Source organism: Piliocolobus tephrosceles, chromosome 3 (assembly GCF_002776525.5).
Source record: "Piliocolobus tephrosceles isolate RC106 chromosome 3, ASM277652v3, whole genome shotgun sequence".
Lineage (NCBI taxonomy): Eukaryota > Metazoa > Chordata > Mammalia > Primates > Cercopithecidae > Piliocolobus > Piliocolobus tephrosceles.
The window spans coordinates 38225201-38246463 of NC_045436.1; the positions used below are offsets into that span (position 1 = coordinate 38225201).

Here is a 21263-nt window from a genome sequence, read left to right on the forward strand (position 1 = left end):
TAAGAACCAGACACACCCTGCAGGTCTGATGTGGTGGCATCTGTTTTCATAAGCACAGTTTCATGAAAGTAGAAGGTTACAAGAACAAAAAGGAAAGTACGGAACAGGGGGCAAGCCTGTTCTGATGCTTGGTTTAGTTTTGGGGAATTTAGCAATGAGGAAAAATGGATGTTGCAGGCAGAAAATAATGGAGCTCTTTTCCACAAGGATATCTGTGAGTAGAGATGCTCTGGTAACCAGAAATAACACAGGAGAGAGAAGCATTCTCCCACCTCTGTGTGAACCTGCCAGCTGTGAACAAAGCATAGCTGGACCCCAGTGGGCACCCAGAGAAGGCAATGCTGCTCTAGCACCACAGGAAGGTGCCGGGGTGCACAGCAGGAACAGGGGCAGCGGGTTGGGGGGTGGGAAGGGAAGGTAGCAGCAACAAAAGGGATCGGAGCAGGAGAGGGGACCATGGCTGATGCTGCTGTGGCAACCGTGGTGGAGATTTGTTCATGCTTATATGGAAGACTCCTCATTTGGGGGTGGGGTACAGTGCCTCATACCTGCAATCCCAGCATTTTGGGAAGCTAAGGTGGGAGGACTGCTTGAGCAACACAGCAAGATCCTGTTTCTATAAAACATAGAAGAGTTAGCCGGGTGTCGTGGTCTGCACCTGTAGTCCCAGCTAGTCGGGAGGCTGAGGTGGGAGGATCACTTGAGCCCAGGATGTAGAGGCTGCAGTGTGCTATGACTACACCACTGCACTCCAGCCTGGGGGACAGAGTGAGATCCTGTTTCTACAAAACAAAAACAGAGAAACAAAAAAGATTTCTCACTTGGTGATCCCTAGAAGTGATGGGTGACACTTTCGTGTTAGGTGGGGGGTTTAGGGGCGGGTCCAAGGTTTTCTATGAGGTGGCTGGGGTGAGAGCTGGGAAAACCTGTCCTGTAGCCATTGATGTGAACTCTTCCCACAGGCTGGTGAGGCCTAGAGAAATTCAGATTACACAGGATTTACTGTATCCTTATTTTGGTCATTAATTATTTAAGAAATAAACCACTTCGATGCTTTTATATACTGCTGGAACAGCAATGACTGCTTACGGCTCAAACTAAGCATATTTCATGATTTAAGTTGATATTTATAGATTTGTATTGTTTGAAGTATTAAAAATGGAACACTGGATCAAAGCTAATAAAGCTATTTATCAAATATCACCAGTGGGTAGCTTGAAACTATATTAGAATAAAGACTTATTGGGGAATTGCAACTTTACAAATACATGCTTTCAGTAGAAACTAAAAATTTTCTTCTGAATAGCTCAAATCAAGGGAGATCCCCTATTGGTTGAAAGAGAGAGTCTACGAAACAGGAAATGGGGAGTATTCAAATGAATAGCCCGCCGGTATTCTGAATGGTGGTTCTCAGGGGTCATTATATTAAGTTAAAGAAGCCAGGCACACAAAGACAAATATCGCATGTTCTCACTCATGCGTGGGAGCTACAAAAGTGAATCTCACAGAAGTAGAGAGCAGAATGGTGGTTACAGAGACTGGGAAGGGAAGGCGGAAGAAGTTAGTTAAGGGGTACAAAAATACAGCTACACAGAGTGCTAGTATTTAATAGTACAGTAGAGAAATTATAGTTGACAATAATTTATTGTATATTTCAAAATAGATAGAAGAAAAAAATTGTAATGTTCCCAACACAAAGAAAAGATAAATGCTTGACATGATAGATATCCTAATGATCCCGATTTGATTATTACACAGTGCACGCATGCATCAAAATATCATGTGTACCCCAAAAATATGTGCAACTATTATACATCAATTTTCAAAAGCAAAGAAAAAAAGCAGTGGTTCTGCTGTATCTTTAAAATGAAGGATCATCCCAGAAGAAAGAATAGAAAAAAAAGACCGTGGCCCTCTGTCTCTGTCTTTTCATCACTCACAGGAAAAGATGAGAAATAGAATGAATGCCAGAATATCCCCAAATGTCAAATATCAAAATGAATTGGCTGTCAATAGCGGAAAAATCACTTATGAATTCAGTATAGGTATTTATCCTCAAACTATCTTTTCATTTATACTATATTTTATTCAAGAATTTAAATTCATGAAACTATAAAAATAATCAGAGACTAATAAATATCTGAATTCAGAGGTCCAGATTTTGCAAAGCCATTCCCCAACACAGAAGGAAAAAAGGAAAAAAATGTATCTAATATATAAATAAAATATGTATCATATATATATCATACATATTGTCCTCCCCGATTTTCACTATTTCCCCAACCCTCTATAATCCTGGGCCTATTTCTTATTTTCTTGGATATTGGTCATTAAATTAAACCATCATCACTTCTAAAATATTCAGTGACAATCAGCTGATAACAAAGCACACATATTGCCCTATGCTACACTGACCATAAACACAAGCAAAACAAGGCAGTGAAGTACAATGAGCTAAGTGAAGCACTTCTTCTGAGATGGTAACTCCAACAATGCACCCATAGACCAAAATCTACAAAGCAATGTTAGTGAATTCAAAAAGATCATTTGTGATTCAAAGAAGTTCTGGCCATATTTCTCCTATTCATTTTCCCCTAGGCTGGCAGGCTTTATGGGTTTTTGGTTTTGTTTTTTTTTTTCCTTTCCTCCAGACCCCTAACTCCTATGCAAAATGAAAATGTTCCTGAAGTACACATACAGCTTCTCTTCAGGCAAAACAACCTCTATCTGAACACAACAGGCAAGGCAGTTCATAAACCTGACAATGGACCAGTACTTCTGAAAAAAACTCTCTAACCAGAATATTCAGAAATAGCATTCAATGTATTAAGCAATTAAATTTGTCTCAACTGGGAGGTTCCAGGAGCATGGCAGATATTTGTTACCTCACTGCTTGTCAGCATTTCCTGCCTGCCTTTGGCCTATCATATGTCATATCCGTGGAAGTGGACAATTTCTCCTTGGTTTTCTGCTCACTAAAATATCCTGTCTTTGGGGGTACCTTATTTCAACTCACTTTTCTGATATTTTGTCAAATGAAGAAACCAGTATCTGTTACAAATGGATCATCATTTTGAAATGTTGGTATTTATGAGTATTTGGGTTGTAACAAAAATTGACATATAGTTATTATTTATTTATCACATAACAAATACCTTCATTAAACGCAGTCACATAATCTTCATTGCTCTACTGCCTCTCAGATCTGCAAGTTTATCATGTATATTCAAATGACTGCAGTGACAGCAGCAAACAAAAAGGACAGATTATAAATCTATTTTTTATGTCTCTTAAAATAATGTTTAAATGACTTGAAGAATAAACATTTTTTTATTGGCTTTGCTTTTTGCACAGATTCTAAATCGAGAAAGAATTATTTTCATTAGTTTAAAATATCCTTTCTAGAAAATTCCCTCCCTTAAATGTGTGTTATACTTTACAGCAGGGGTGTCTAATTTTTTTACTTCCCTGGGCCACACTGGAAGAAGAAGAATTGTCTTGGGCCACATATAAAATACACTCGCACTAATGATAGCTAAAAGAAAAGAAAATTGCAAAAAAATCTCATAATGTTTTAAGAATGTTTACAAATTTGTGTTGGGCCCCATACATGCAGCCCACAGGTCAAAGGTTACAGAACCTTGCTTTACAGCATTTCGAAACATTTTCACAGACATACCACAGTTGATCCTCCCAATAACCTTATGAGGTAGCATATTCCAAAACCAAAACAGGCTGAGTCACATCAGCAGTGCAGAAGGAGGAGACCAGGAGCCAGTGGTTTGTTCCATGCCTATTATGTGCCCAATCGACTTCTGTGTATGTCCTCTCAGTTTCTCTCCTGGTGGAACCCCTCAAGCAGCACCGCAGAATTAGAAACAGAGGAAGTATTCAATTAAGAGCAACTATATTATTATTATTATCACTATCATCCTCATTAAAGAAAGTTAGGCCCAGAAGAGCCTAGGACCAGGCAGTCAAGCCCATGTCCTAACCTCAGGTCTGGCACTTTTTTTTTTTTTTTTTCATTATTCCATTCAGAACTCGTGATAACATAACATTCAGGCACTTCCCTGGGATATTTGTCCTCATCCACCCTAGAAATGACTAGCCCTGACTTGAACATTTCTGTATTTCAACCATGAACTGATCTCTTCATCTTTATAAGGTACAAGTCTGGGTCTTCAGAGAAGCCATTACTGATACCATCTCTGAGGACACTTTTTTAACACAACAACCACCACTATATGAGCAGTAAAAGGGTGATTAGCGCTCACCTTGTAAAGGTCACTGAACAGCCAGCAGGCAAGAGCTTCCATCACCTGGACTAAATCTGACCTGGTGACCCACAGCTGGGAAGCTCTGCACCTCCAGACCAAGGCCAGGCTTCCAAGTACACTGAAAAAAGACAGCTGGTTTTCCTACCATCAAAGAAGCAGTATTTAAGAATTTAACATTTAAATACCATCAGGTTTTACCCACTTTGGAGTAAAAGCTTGGTTTTTTTGGCAGTAAAAACGGCTTTGCCAAGTTGTTCCGGATTTCATTCAGGCCTTGCTAATGCATTCTGTCATATATCAGTAGAGGCTTGATGAGGAGCTAACATAATCCTTTTAGGGCAGATAACTAATGCTCTACCCAGACTATCCAGGGTGTTTAAGATTGGATTTGTTTTCTGCTAATCCTTAAGATTAGTTACTGATGACCTAATCTAAAACCCTAAAAAGTTCAAAAGCTCTTTTAAACTTAAAAAACTAATAGGTGATACTCTCCCGACAATTCTGTAAGGCCCTCCACAATAGGCCACCACCAGCTTTTTCAGACTCGTTTTGTAATCATTCTCTTTTGCAGGATGTTATGCCTGCATGGCACCACTCCTCAAACAAAGTGGTTCTCAAAGTTAGCACCCACCCTTATTCCCCAGGACTGCTCCAATGAAGGGTCAGGAAGTCCACTAAGGAAGGAGGAGCAGGGAGTGCATGCCGGAGGACCCCGGTAGTCCCACTTTTTCATTTTTGCTTCCACACCACCAGAAGAGCATGTAAGAGCACAAAACCTCACAACTCGGAGCTCCTCTCAGCCCTAGCCCTTCGCTCCTCTCTCAGCTTTGGGACCACATTCTCTCTGGGTCTGCTTCTTGCAGTGCTGGGGTAGGGTTTCACCAGAGTAGTCAACTCCAAGATTCGGGATCTGGGTTTACCAAAAAGAAGGAAAGACGTGCACCATGGTCTAACCAGGGGTTTCTAGAGTTCTGTACAGAGATTCAGAGCTAAATCATGAGCTAATAAGGAAGCATCATTTCTTTCCTTCACAAAAACAGATGCTTCTCACAGGTTCTGGAGAAGAAGAGGTATTGCTGGGCCAAGACAAGATAATGGTGTTCCTGAGTTCCCTATTAAATTGTCAAATGACTGTCTTCTTAATAGCTGTGCACTTTGACTCCTAATACTCATCCTTCAAATCCCAGTCACTTCATAAAACCTTTCCCACCTGTACTTCTGTCCAAAGGACAAAACTTTGCTACCTTGTATGTAAGTCCTCAGTTCACAGCAAATACTCATCAAATTTTTACTGAATTTAACCGAAATATACTCACAGATCAGAGAGTAAACACTGTGTACCATTATCAAAGCATAAATCAAAGAAATTATATATCAAAAGCATTTTATATTTGGAAAACTTCCTTTTAATAGCAAAAGTCCCCTATAAATGTACTTCAGGAGAAAGATGTTCAGCCACAGACCAGAATAGCTTTTATAATACTTCTGAACATTTTCAAGCATTCTATCTATAATTTCCAGGTGCATATTTACAATATAATGCATATGGCCCTCGACAAACTTTTAATAGTACAAATAAAATTAACCTTGGGAAACTGCAAAAAATAAATTCATGTTCTTGATAATTTTCTTCCTTAGATGCATGGCCCCTATTTAGCTTATATGACCAAAGTAATATAAAGTATATGAATAGAAAGTAATATAAAGTATAAAGTGAATTTTTCTTTAAAGGAAACAAAAAAGGCAACTCACCTTAGAACTAGCTGTAACATCACATCTTCACAATGTAAACCAATGAGAGTTCTGAATAATGCCAGGGACACCACACAAAGCTGGGAAACAAGAGACACACATTCTAGTTCAGATGCTGGCACGATAGCTCCACTCCCCACAGATGGTAAATAAATCAGAATTACAAAATAAAATGGGCCTTTTTTTTTTTTTTAGCAGTTTTGATAAAAAGCATGCTGCTGCCAGAGAGAATGTGTATTCAGGATATCAATCCTCCTATAGGATTTGATTAGAAAGCCAGTGTCTGGAATTATGCCACTGTGCAGAATTATCTTCCTACAAAAATGCCTGGGCTCATATTTCCAACTTTTAAAGATCCAGACAGATAAACATTCTCCCTACAATTCTCCAATTCTCTCTCTCTCTCTCTGACACACACACACACACACACACACACACACACACACACACACACAATCTCCTATTTAGGTAATTTGTTTTCCTGAGTTATTTTTCAAACATTAGTTATTTACAAGACAGGGTTCACGGAAAATTGTGTACAACCTAGCCAAGTCTCCCTTCAGAGTTCTTAGCCTCAAGCTCAGCTCCTCTCTTGGCTTTGGGGCAAACATTTTCCTTGGTTCCATTTCCCATTGTGCTGAGGGTGAGATAATGTTCTTTTCTAAAACGTTCTTTAAAAAAACAAGAATTCTATCAATGCTGATTTCCAAAAAGAAAAGGTAAACTGCCAAATAGGGGAGATGCCCAAAGGTGTATTGTAAAATCTTTGTACCCTTTTGAGAGTAAGCTTTTATCAATCTACTGGCCCATTTAAATAATTTTAAGCCCTCACTCTTTGTAGAGTAAATGCTAGTCTGTTTTCTAGGCATGTTGGGCTTAAAATCTGGCCAATGAAATCCACAACAATGCTGTAAAGAAAGAGCTGTACTTAGCCTAATCCAAAACATCTCTTATCCTCAGGGCAGGTCATATACGTGTAGTTAGCTAGAAGCAACATACCCTGTTCCCATTCCAAGTCTTTGCACTTGTGGTTCCACTAAATGCAATGCCTTTTCCTGACTCCTCCAACAGGCTAATTCCTATCTATTCTCAAAGTCTTAGCTTAGGCCTCACCTCCCTTAAGAAATCTTTCTGTTCTGTCTCACAATATTACCATCCAACACCTCCTTTCCCCAACTCAGTTAGGTTTCCTTCTCATCCATTGCCACAGTAACCCCTGCAAATCACTGTTAATTTATCAGACTGCATAGTAACCCCTACCCCTCACTGTTAAGGGTGAGCCACAGGGTGTTTATCTTTTTATTACTGAGTTGTAGGAGTTGTTTACTCTGTGTACAAATACCTTATCAGACATATGATTTGCAAAAATTTCCTACCATTCTGTGAATTGTCTTTTCAAGTTCCTGTTGTTGTCCCTTGAAGGCAAAAGTTTTTAATTTTGATAATTTCCAATTTATCAATTTTTTCATTTGTTGTCATTCATGCTTTTGGTGTCATATCTAAGAAAACACGGCCAAGGCTACAAGGATTTACTCCTATGATTTCTTCTAAGAGTTTCAGAGTTTTAGCTCTTACATTTAGGTCTCTGGTCCATTTTGAGTTAATTTTTATATATGGCATGAGGTGTGGATTCAGCCCTATTATTTTGCACGTGGATATCCAATTGTCTTAGCACCATTTGTTAAAAAGACTATTCTTTCTCCCACTGAGTGGTCTTGAAATCTCCTTGAAAACTAATTGACCACGGATATATGAGCTTATTTCCGGATTTTCAATTCTGTTCCACTGATCTGTCTGTCTATCCTGCACCACACTGCTTTGATTACTGTAGCTTTGTAGAAAGTTTTGAAACCAGGTATGGTGAGTTCTCCAACTCGTTTCTTCAAGTTTGTTTTGACTATTCTGGGTCTACTGCATTTCCATATGAATTTTAGAGTCAGCTTATCTATTTCAACAAATAGGCCAGATAGGAGTTTTATAGAAAAACACTGACATGGTAGATCGATTTGTGGAGTATTTCTATATTAATAATATTAAGTCTTCTGGTCTATGAACATGGGATGTTTTCCTTTTATTTAGGTCTTCTTTAATTTAAACAATGTTTTATACTTTTTGCAGCATAAGTTTTGCACTTCTTTTGTACAATTTATTCATATTTTCTTTTGATGTTGTTGTAAATTGATTTTTGTACATTAATCCTGTATCTGCAACCTTACTAGACTCATTCATTCTAACAATTTTAGTGCATTCCTTAGTTTTTACATACAAGAGCATGTCACCTACAAATACTGATTATTTTATTTTTAATATAAATGTGTTTATTTCATTTTCTTATTTAATTGCCCTGGCTAGAACTTCAAGTACCACCTTGAATATAATTGAGGAGAGAAGATATCTTATTCCTTATCTTAGTGAAAAAACATTCTTCACTATTAAGTATAATGTTAGCTCTGACTTTTTCGTAGATGCTCGTTATCAGATTGCTAGGAAGTTCCCCTCCATTTCTAGTTTGTTGAGTATGCTGCTGATAATCATGATGTTTTCCTTTATCTTGATACGATGTATTATATTAATTGATTTTCAGACTTTAAACCAGCTTTACAATCCTAGTTTGATAAACCCCATTTGATCATAGTGTATAATCCCTTCTATTTATTCTAGATTTCATTTGCTAGTGTTTTATTGAGAATATGGGGAGCCCACAGTCATAGTTAAGTGTATAGTTTTCCTGTGGTATCTTTGTTTAGTTTTGGAATCAGAATTAACACTGGCTTCACAGAATGAGTTGAGGTGTATTTCCTCCTCTTCTAATTTTTTAAAGAGTCTGTGAAGAATTTGTATTAATTATGCATTTTTTAAATTGATAAAGAACACACAACATAAAAGTTAACATATTAATGATTTGTAAGCATACAAATCACTAGTGGTAACTATATTCACATTGTTGTGCAACAGATCTCTCAAACATTACATTTTGCAAAACTGAAACTCAATAACCATCAAACAACTCCCCATTTTCCCCACCACCCAGCTCCTGGAAACCATCGTTTTACCCTCTGTTTCTTTAAGTTTGACTATTTTAGATTCCTCACATGAGTGGAATCCTACAGTTTGTCTTTTTATGACTGGCTTACTTCACTTCACATAATACCCTCAAAGAGCATCCATGTTGTAGCATGTAACAAGATTTCCTTCTTTTTTAAGGTTGAATAACATTCCATTCCATTGTATACATATAACATACTCTCTTATCTATTCATCCATCAATGGACAATCTGGGTTGCTTCAACCTCTTGGCTAGTGTGAATGATGCTGCAATAAACATGGGTGTACAAATATCTGTTCAAGATAGTGCTTTAAATTCTTTTAGATATATTACCAGAAGTGGGATTGCTGGATAATGTACTAATCCTATGTGTTATTTCTTGAGAAACCTCCATGCTGTTTTCCATAATGGTTGCACCACTTTACATTCCCATAAACAAGGCACAAAGGTTCCAGTATTTCCACATTCTCACCAACACTTACTTTTTCAGTTTTTTGGATAGTAGCCACCCTAATGGATATGAGATAATATCTCATTGTGGTTTTGATTTGCACTTCTCTAATCTTTTCATATGTTTTTTGGTCCTTTGTATGTCTTCTTCATAGAAATATTCAAGTACTTTGTTTATTTTTAAGTTAGATTATTTGGCTTTTTGGTTGGTGGTGAGTTACAGAACTTTTTATATATTCTGGATACTACCCCTTAGCAGATATATGACTCATAAATATTTTCTCCCATTCTGTAGGTTGCCCTTTCATCTTGTTGATTAGTTCATTTGATATGCCTAAGTTGTTAAGTTTGATGTACTCCCATCTGTCTATTTTCCCCTACGCTTCTGGTGTCATATCCAATAAATTATTACAAAATCAATTTCTATGAAGTTTTCCTCCATGTTTTCTTCTAGGAGTTTTGGAGTTTCAGATCTTATGTTTAGATCTTTGATCCATTTTCAGTTAATTTTTTATATGGTGTAAAGTAAGGGTTCAACTTCATTCTTTTGCATGTGGAAATCCAGTTTTACCATTACCATTTGTTGATGAAATTGTCCTTTCCTATTGTGTAGTCTTGGCATCCTTGTCAAAGATCATTTGACCATAATACAAGGGTTCATTTCTGTTTCATTCTGTTTCCTATTCTGTTTCACTGGTCTTTATACTAGTATCACACTGTTTTTTATTACTATAGCTTTGTAATATGTTTTAAAATAAGGAAATGTGAGCTCTCCAACTTTTGCCTTCTTTTTCAATATTATTTTAGCTATTCAGGGTCCCTTGAGATTTCATATAAATTTTAGGATTTTTTTTTTTCTATTTCTGCCCAAAAAATGCCACTGGGATTTTGTTACAAATTGCATGGAATCTGTAGATTGCTTTGAGTAATATGGCCATTTTAATGAAAATAAGATTTTCAATCCATGAACACGGAATGTCTTTCCATTTATTTGTTCTTCTTTCATTTCTTTCAATGTTTTGTAGTTTTCAGTGCACAAGTCTTTCACCTCCTCAGTTAAGTTTATTCCTAAGTATTTTATCCTTTTTGATGCTATTATAAAGAGCTTTTTAAAATTTCCTTTTTGAATTGTTCATAGTTAATATATACAAATTATTTATGCATGTTGACTTTGTATCCTGCAACTTTACTGAACTCACTTGTTAGTTCTAACAGTTTTTGAGTGACATCTTTAGGATTTTCTATATATATGATCATGCTGTCTACAAACAGACACAATTTAACTTCTGTCTAACCAATTTAAATGCCTTTATTTCTTTCTCTTGCCTAATTGCCCTGGCTAGGACCTCTAAGTGGGCATCCTTGCCTTGTTCCTGATTTCGGTGAAAAATCTTTTAGTCTTTCACTATTGAGTAAGATGTTAGCTGTGGGCTTTTCATATAAGGGCTTTAATATGTTGAAGTTGTTTCTTTATATTTCTAGTTTGTTGAGTGCTTTTATCATGAAAGGGTGTTGAATCTGTCAAGTGCTTTTTCTGTATCAATCGAGATGACCCTGTGGGTTTTGTCCTTCATTCTGTAAACGTGGTATATTACACTGATTGACTTTCATACGGTGAAGCATCATTGTGTTCTAGGAATAAATCATACTTGGTCATGTTGTACAATCCTTATCATGTGCAGTTTAATGCTTTTTGCTAGTATTTTGTTAAAGATTTTTGCATTAATAGTCATCAGGGATACTGGTCTCTAGTTTTCTTGAAGTACCTTTGTCTAGCTTTAGTATCAGGACTATACTGGCCTCATAAAATTAGTCTGAAAATGTTCCTGGATCTTCAAGTTTTTAGGAATTCAAGGAGGACTGATGTTAATTCTTCTTTACATGTTTGGTAGACTATTCCAGTGAAGCCATCTGGTCCTGGGTTTTTCTTTAAGAATTTTAAATTATTATTACAACTTTGATCTCCTTACTAGAGGTAAGTCTGTTTAGACTTTTTTTTTATTTCTTCATGATTCATTCTTGATAGGTTCTATGTTTCTAAGAATGTATCTAAGTCTTCTAGATCATCCAGTTTGTTGGTGTATAATTGTTTGTGGTATGCTCTTTTTAATTTCTGTGGCGTAAGTTGTAATGACCCCTCTTATTTCTGATTTTAGTTATTTGAGTCATCTCTCTTTTCTTAGTTAATCCAGCTAATGGCCAATCAATATTGTTGCTGTTGTTTCAAAAACCAAGTCTTGGTTTCATTGGTTTTTCTATTCTTTATTTCACTGATTTATTTCACTTCCTTCTGCTAACTTTGACTTCAGTTTGTTCTTCTTTGTCTAGTTCCTGGAGATGTATGGTTAGGTTGCTGCTTCAAGATTTTCTTTTTTTTAACCTAAGTGTTTACAGCTATAAAATTCTCTCTTAGTACTATTTCACTGCATCTCATAAGTTTGGGGATATTGTGCTTTCATTTTCACTTGTCTCCAGATATTTTCTAAATTCCCTTGTGATTTCTTCTTTGGCCCAAGAATGTGTTGTTTAATTTGTATGTATTCATAATTTTTTCCACTTTTTCTTCTGCTATTTATTTCTAGTTTCATTCCATTGTAGTCAGAAAAAAATTATTTGTGTGCTTTCAATTTTTGTAAACGTGTTAAACTTTGTTTTGTGACCTCACAAGTGGTCTATTTTGGACAATGTTCCATGTGCACTTGAGGAGAATGTATATCCTGCCATTGCTGAGTGGAGTATTTGGTATATGTGTGTTAGGTCCAACTGGTTTATAGTGTTGTTCAAATCCTGTTTCCTTCTTTATCTTCTGTCTGATATTTTTATCCACTATTTAAGTAGGGCATTGAAGTCTCCCACTATTAATGTGCAGCTGTCTGTTTCTCCCTGTAATTCTGTCAATGTTTGCTTCATATATTTGAGAACTCTGATGTTATATATAATATTTATATCTTACTAGTGAATTGACCCTTTTATCATTACATAATGTCATTCCTTATCTCTTGTGTCTTTTTTTGTCTCTTTACCTTAAAATCTAATTTTTTAAATATAAGTACAACAATCTCTGCTTTCTTTTAGTTACCATTTGCATGGGATATATTTTTCCATCTTTTGACTTTCAGCTTATGCATGTTCTTAGATCAAAAGTGAGTGTCTTTTAGACAGTATATGCTTGGATCATGTTTTCTTTTATCTATTTAGCCAGTTTATATCTTTTGATCGGAGTGTTTAATCCATCTACATTTGAAATAATTACTGAGGTGGAAGGACTTACTATTTCCATTTTGTTGTTTTCTGTGTGTCTTACAGCTATTTTATTCCTCTTTTCCCAATAAACAGACAGAACATAAGCAGCAGTGTGAAGCCAGCAATTCACTCTTCTCTTTCCCTCACAAAGTAAAAGTCAGCAATTGGAAGTTTTCTCTGCATCTTGCCACACTGTGCTGGGGAGGGCGCATGGCTAGAGCAGGTAATAATGCCACCTATTTTCCTGCACACTTCAATATGTCTCTTCTTGGCTTTGTGCTACAACCTCTTAACTGGTGTTCTTACAAAGTTTCTGAAGTTCTCACAAAGGCAATTTGGTCCATACATTTTGTTAAGTGGGTTTCTCTGTGAGGGAATAAGGGCCTGGGTCTTCCTATTCCACCATTTTGCTGACCTTACTTTTTAACTAGTGCCTAAATGTTTGAAAGAATTCACCAGTGAGGCCACTGGGTCTGGGCTTTTCTTTATGAGTAGTTTGTTTAACTCTATTTTAATCTTATTTTGATATTGATTTATTTTGATATAAATTTATTTAGATTTTCCATTTCACAAGTTTTTGTCTTTCTAGAATTTGTCTATTTCATCTAAGTCATCCTTTGGCATATAGTTGCTCATAGTAATCACTTATTGTTTTTATTTCTGTAAGGTTGATAGTAATATCCTCCTCTTTCATTTCTCATTTTAGTAATCTGAGACTTCCCTCTTTTTTTCTCAGCCTAGCTAACGGTTTGTCAGTCTTGTCAAAGAACCAACTTTTTATTTCACCTATTTTCTCCATTGTTTAAATTTGCTATTTCACTAATTTCTGCTCTAATCCTTATTGTTTTCTTTTTGCCTGCTTTGTTTGATCTTCTTTTTCCAGTGTGTTATGGTAGATGCTTAGCTTACTGCTTTGAGCTCTTTCTTCTTTTTTTAACATATGTGTTCACAACTATATATTTCCCTTTAAACAATGCTTTCACTATATCTCATAAGTCTGGGTATATTTTGTCTTCATTCTCATTTATCTCAAAGTAAATTCTCATTTCCCTTGTGATTTCTTCTTTGACCCACTGATTAGAAGTGTGTTAATTTCCATATACTTGTGAATTTCCCAAATTTGTTTCTGTCAATATTTTTTTAATTTCCATCCATTATGATCAGAGAACATACTTTGCATGATTTCAATCCTCTTAAATTCACTGAGGCTTGTTATATGGCCTAGCATATGGTCTGTCTTAGAGAATATTTCATGTACATTGGAGGAGAATGTGTATTATGTTGCTGTTAAGTGTAGTGCTAATTGAATATTTTCTTAGTATAACATTTTAATTCCTTTAAATGATTTTTTCACTATATTTTTTAGCTATTTTCTTAGTGGTTGCTCTAGTGTTTCCAGTATACATTTTAACTTACCAGAATTTACTTCAGATTTATATTAAATTAGCTCTAGTGAAATATAGAAATATTACTCCTATATAAGTCTATTCCCTCTTTGCCCCTTTGTGCAATTATTGTTATACATATTATCTCTATATATGTTACAAACTGAATGATATATACATTCTCATTCTTTTGCTTTTAAAACAAGAATTGCAATTAAATAGGGACAGCCTTTGGGGAGGAGTATTTTTCAAGTTAATCAGAGCTTCAAAATGAAGAATGACCACCCAAATTCACAACTTTCCAAACTTCCATTTCAGGAAAACTCATGGACAGGAATATGATCTCTAATATCCAGACCTGATGCACTCTGGTTCCTTGGTTTTATCTGTGCTTAAGTCCAGGTGTTCCCCTGCATCTTGCCCCCACAAAAGTGCATTCTGCTAGTTCTACAGTAGAAAGTACTAAAACAGAGAAATCGCAAAAGATGTCCTATGAAAGGCAGTAAGTGTCACCTCTTTGACAGAAGGATCCTTGAGAGCAAAACACATTATCCCATTCATCTCTAACCAAATAGAAAGAAGGCAATGGCCACAGAACAACCACCACCAAAAAAAAAAAAAAGAAAAAAGAGAGAGAGAGCAAAAGAGAATGTTCATAATTTCATTCCCAAAACAAACTCTCCTGAAATCTGTTCTTAGTTATAAGTTCCCTTCCTCTGGCGCTCTCCTTACCCGAAACGGGGTGTTGATTCGACTCGTGAGAGTGTCTAGGATGTGGACGTTCTCGTGCTGGTGCAATAGGATAAAACGGAGGAAGATCTCAAGTAGTGCCGGCTCGGAGATGCTACGCAGGAAAAGGTCCAGATATGCAGTTGTGGTCATGACCTCCTCCACAGTCACCTAGAACCAACAACAGAGTGAGCGCAGGTGAGCATCCTCTTGATGCTGTGATACACGCCTCTCCCGTGGCCCCAGCCTCACCACAGTGACCCCATCAAGGCAAGAACACGACTGCCCACGAAAACACACTTCCGAGCTTTATTGAAACCCATAATCTATTCACATTCCACAATACCTCATGCTGTTTCCACCCTTTAATTCAATAAGGAAAAAGAAAGGCATAAAGAATCAGTTCAAGTGTTCTGACAATTCTAATCATCAAATACAGTTCAAATACCATAAAGATTTTAGAGTGTAATCAGAAATGAAGAAAAAAGATAATGGAAAGTATTTACATGGTTTGTAAAGGATTGATTAGAAAGCTCAGAGTAACTTGTTTCATTATTAGTCATTCAATAAACATTTATTGGGACCTATTATGTACAAGGAGCTGAAAACATAAGAACACTCTTTATGTCCAAGAAGATGAGCTATAACAAGCAAAATGATAATATAAATTGCAAAGGAGCAGTACAGACACAAAGTACTACAGATGTTCAGATGTGTTTCTGGAGAGATGCAAGTCAAATTTTTTATAACTGAATAATACACATAAAATGTTATTTATAAAGTACTATAAGAACTCACTGCTTATAAAGTAACTGTGACTTTTTTATAATACAAATTAATATTTGCTACCTGGTGTAATTTTCTCATGTAGTAAAATGTCAATTTTTCAGTGAATAAGACTCTGAAGAGCCAAGTTTTTCAAGAAGCTGAGGATTTGATGCTTCAAGTATCAAAATTTATTAGGAGTATTTTAAGAGCTAGCATATACATCTTTGTCCTCCTAAGATGAGAATATACCATCTCTTGATGAATAGAGGTCATTCCCAGGGTCATCAACTGCCCCGCAGAAGCATAAAGAAACAGCCACACCTGAATGCATGAAAATCACCAGAGAAATAGTTCACACTTTCAGATTCTAATACCACACACCCTAGAAATCTTAGCAATCCCTCCACCATGAGTCAAATGCACTCGATTCTAAACAAAACAGATGGCAATACAATTTGAGTGATTTTTATTTTCCCTTTTCCATTTTTTAAAATCTTCTTTCTTTCTCTTCCTTTAAAAGCATTAGTTGTCACATTATCTTACGGTTACTGGGCCATTCCTTTTATATTCCATTCCTCTTCCCCTTTTAATTTTCAGCTTTCAAAATCCACAGATTAGTTTAGAAACCAGATGTCCAGATCTGCTACATAAGTGTAGATGAGCCCTGAGTGGATGCATCTGTGCATAAAGGCTTGGCGCTATCTATTTTGGCTGCTTAAATTACTTTTTAAAAGTTCTGGTGCTCAGCTATCTTCTGGATAGATGAGCCCAGGTGGATAAAATATTACCAAGTCAGTGTGTCCGTTTTCCTTATCCTAAGCAAGGCATGCTTATCCAGTGCATTAGAATCTAATGAGAAGTCATTCCACAGTGGTCTGAGTACATATCGTAGCGCAAATTCCCTTCCCCCAGCTTGGTGCCAACAATGCAAGCTCTCAGACATTCAATACACTACTATGTCAACTGACCAACTGTAAAGAGCTCTCTGTGGCCCAAATATAGCAATAGAAACAGGTAACCATCAACCATTTAACAAATAAATTGCATTGGGAAGAGTGCTTTTCATGGTCTGCCCCTGATTCTGAAACAAACTACTTCCGTCTTTGTGTTTCCTGATGTTTTCTAGTCCCATGTATGGAGCACTCCTAATGCTGTCCTGGGATGCACACTGTGTCTTTTCCTTTATTACCCCAATGCCATGTACAAAGCCTGGCACACAGAACATATTTCTTCCTGAGTGAATGACAGCCCCAAAGATCTAGTGATTTATATTTGCCAGAGTTTAGTTTAACTTTTGATTATTCTTTATCCTCCACATGTGTCCTGAAGGCCCCAGAGAGTAAAGACATTTTTTATAAAGATCTCTGTAATAACTGATGTCACCAATCATGGCTAAGGGGGAAATGACTCACAACAACCCTACATTAGCTCACATCCACTTCACTACTGCAAACTTGGGATCCTTTAGCAGAAACTTAATCCTAAATGATTTAGGCGAAAATCTAATTCCCCAACAACCTTGATCACTAGAAAAAAGTTGCATAATCATTCCAAACAGGCTATGTATGTAGTTTCTGTAATACAATATTTTCAACTTATCTACGGAACACTGCTGAACTGACGTGTCATACAGAATTCCAGCCTTTGTACCAATAATGTAGCATCAGCTTTTCCCCCCTTAAGTTACATATGACCTTAGTAAGCTCGAAAGCACAGCAATCAACTCCTTAGACTATAGTCTCAGTCTCTGTGGCCTAACATGAAAGGAGGGCATTAAGTATCTATTGTTTACTACAGTTAGGCTGGATAAGTGAAAAGATTTCATTTCTTTTTAGAAATCAAAGCTGTCATTTATAAGCTAAGAGGATTTAAGAAGCACTTGGAGGGACAACGTTTATATAACATGCTATAAATATTAAAAACCCAAGTCCATTAAGCATTAAGTTGCATATTTTTATGAACTGAGATCATACTCACATTAAACTAATACCCAAACCAGGAAAATATGGCTCCCTTCTCCTTCTATCTTTTCCTTCCACCACATCCTCAGAGCCTTTAGGAGCTTTTTATACCAGAAAATCTTTTCCTGTCCCATTATCTTACTTTCAGAAACTTCCTCTAATCCCCCCAAATAGGCAACCTCCTTAACGAGGATGAGACCAGAGCCTAAGTGTGATCACTGGAAAGCTAACAATAAACCACAAGGGAAAAGATGCTCTGCTGCGCAGAATGTAAAACAAAATCTTCTGCTACTGCCCCAAAGAAGCATTAGCAAGACTGGAAAGTAGTGTCTTCTTCATGCACCCATTATGAAGGACAATCTGCTGTTAATATAAGTAAGATCTCTGTCTTAGAGATGACTATCAATATTTATTTAAATTGTTCTATAAAGAATTGCAGGTAGCTACGAATTTACACAGAAATACTAATAGAAACAGTAAATGACGTCCTACCTTACTGCCATATCATACACAATAATGAAGTTTAGGGATACTAAAGCTTAAGAATGTTATTTCTTACTAAAGGTGGGCCACAATGACTGAAATCACCTAAAGAAAACTCAGTGTCCACAAACGAATAATTATCCTTGACAAGATAAGAACAGTTGTTACTCTAAAGAACGTATCTGCTTAGGCACTATTACGTGATTACTTTTCAACCCAAGTTCCAGAATAGAGGCCTGACTCAGGTACTTGACTTTACTGCTACTGAGTCCCGTTTAGTCCATCCTTGGAAATAAATCTTTTTCTGTCCGTCTTCTGTACATTCCTATAGCCCTTGTCTGGGTCCTTCTTCATGCCAAGAATCTTCACCAATCCCTCAAGCCGGTGTTTTTGAAACTACAGTTTGAGATCAAGAGTGGGTAGTTAATTCAGTTTATTAGTTCATTAATGGTTTAGACCAGATTCCAATAGAAAATATTAGAGTACCCTGCACGTAGTAAGGGCAAGTCCTGTTTTGTCAAACTTGTGTATACATATTTTGTTGAAAATATACATAATGCAATATATTAAATATATGTGCTTTGCTTGCAAATTCAGTGAATATACATATATATGCAAACATGCAAAATATTATTTCTGACTGTGAGCTGCAGCCAAAAACATCTGAAAAACACCACAGGAGCACAGTTCACCATCATCTACGCCATCCTTTCACCCACCAGTTCTCATCACCAGTTCCCTATGCTCCAGGCTATAACCCAGCATGGGCTGGCCTGGAAGAAGTGCACACATAGGTGAGATCAGTTTTCTCAACAGGATGGCAACTGAATTTACAATCAATCTACTCTTTTTTGTCTTAGACTAAGAGCTCCAAAAGTGTGTTTTTATTTTTTATTAGAATTTCAAGCTTCTCAGAAATAGGTAAAATGGACAGTGTGTTTTCTTTTAAAAAGGAGGTGGGTGGGGAGGGAGGAGGTGACACCACGCATCACATTCTACTTCTATAAAACCAAAGCTCTCTAAAAAGAATTAAAGCCAGAACCAAAGCCAGCTATCATGCCCACAACTGCAGCAGCACATTAACTTACTGCACAGCATAGGAGTGAAATTGAGCATAGAGACATTCTGACCTTTCTGTAATCAGCTCTAGTCGGGCCATCCCATTTGCATCTAAATTAGCACCAGAATCCTCCCTGTAATGGCAGGTTTATGTGTGTCCTGAAAAATACATTTCCAACCTGCTAATTGTTTTTTTGTGATCTAGTCACACTGGAACAAACAGATGGATCCTACCTTCTGTCACTCAGGCAGGTGGCAGGCAGTGGGGTCAGGTGACTGTGGCACCCTCTCCAAGTTAGAAGCCACCCTTCCTTGGCTTTTCCTTTGATAACAGAGGAAAAAACTAGCTAACTGCTGGTTCACCTGGGTCATCAGTGAGTCATCAGCCCCAGTGGGTCCAACCAGAGTGAAGCTTCCACTGAAATCAGCAGAGGGGAAAAGAATGACAAGGCTGGATCACACGAAACAGGAGTGAAAGGGTCTTAACAGGGAACACAGGCTAAGAGCCCGCCTGCTGCTGCCAGAGAGAGCCAAGCCAACGGACAGGCGGGAGGCATATCCACCCACCTGCAGCCAAGGGCAGCAGCTGGATGGGCTCCTTGCAGCCATCTTCTCCCCTCCAAGGACATGAAGCGCTAAGAAGAACATTCAAGTACAAAAGGGAAGACAGACGCCCTGGTTCTCAGCAAGCAGCTCTACTGTTTCAGCCAAAAATTCAGGACAGAAAATGTTCAGTGACTCCAGATCTGAAAATAGTCTGCAGTTGATGATTCCGGCTCCCTCCCGTCGGCTCCCCTATGCCTCCCTTCTGCTCCCCGACCTCTAGGCCACACGCTATACTGCTAGCACCGCCAGAGGCCAGCTGGGGAGGTGAATGGAGGTGACAGCCAAAGTCAGCAAGTTTGCTGATTTATTCCTAAAATATTTGAGGAAGGAGGAAACAGAGTGGCTACAATGAGGATTTCAGTAACATATTTTGAGGAAAGTGTATTAAAATAAAAGCCAGTCTCTGCCCCTTTTCTCCCAGCATTTCTTCAATGGATCTATAATACATTAAATATATTAGTATAATAAATTTATATCTTCTGGGAGAAAAGGGAAGCAGTGAACAAATGGCTTTTCAGGGTCCTTCCAGGCCCTGAATAGTGAAACACTGCTCATCTCCCCAATGGAAGCAGGAGCTAGGATCTGTCCACCTGGGGAAAACCAGGTGCCAGAAACACAACGTGGGAGGCAGTGCCACTCAAACCACAGGCAGTGGTGGTGCTCCCAAGGCCATGTGGCTTTCTCACTGAGCACTGCTTCCCTGGAGCAGATCTCAATGCATTTAACTGGCCCAAATTTGAGGTACTTGAATAAACACTGACTACCTGTCCCCGAAGTACAAACTTTTATTATCTGGGATCTGGTTGATTGTTTTTCTGCAATTTCCATTTTGTTCTCAGTGTTCAGATTACCTTGTCATGAATATTGTCAACTGCTATGGATGCTGCACCTTTGGGGTTCCTAACTTTTCCTACACCTCCTCGCAATGGGAACATACCAGGAATGGCCCTATTCAGCAAACATTTATGCAGGTGTGAAAGCTCTGCACTGGGTCCTGGGGACAGAAAGATGAACAAAACACAATTCTGAGTGCTTTGCTGTTGTAAGCAGAAGCCAAATGCATTAGGAAATTCTACTTAAAACCTGAACCTATGTGAGGTCTATACCAGGAGTTATGTTAGCCTTGCAGGGAATATGGTTGCCAGCCCTGAGTAGAAAATGAGGTTTTGAGGAAAACAGTGAGAGGAAGATAATAGAGAATGGTTTTCAGAAAAAGGAGAGGCTTTGGAGCTACACAAACTAGAGTTCAAATCCTAACGTTTATTACCTGTATAACCTTGATTGTGTTACTTAATCTCTCTAAGCCTGTTTCCTCCTCTGCAAAATGGGGATAATCCAATATGTTTGAAAGTATTAAGAGGATTAAAGAGAATACACATAAATATCAACACATAGAAGGAACTCAGTAAAGGATGGCTATTATTTCCTGACTTGGGTCCTCAGTTTAAAATAAGCCAAATTGAGGCCAAAAAAAGAGAAGGACCAGGAAGTCGGTGGGAGT

At 37.5% G+C, this 21263-nt stretch overlaps 1 protein-coding gene across 1 annotated transcript in view; it reads right to left on the reverse strand.

The window, feature by feature from the left end:
• The window catches only part of FAM160A1 (family with sequence similarity 160 member A1), a 94822-nt gene that overhangs the window by 17588 nt on the left and 55971 nt on the right, over positions 1-21263 (reverse strand). The window contains exons 5-6 of the mRNA XM_023226260.2: positions 14889-15056; positions 6033-6112 (exon numbers count right to left, since the gene is read on the reverse strand). Coding sequence (XP_023082028.2) covers positions 6033-6112; positions 14889-15056 — 248 coding nt within the window. The remainder of the gene's footprint in view (positions 1-6032; positions 6113-14888; positions 15057-21263) is intronic.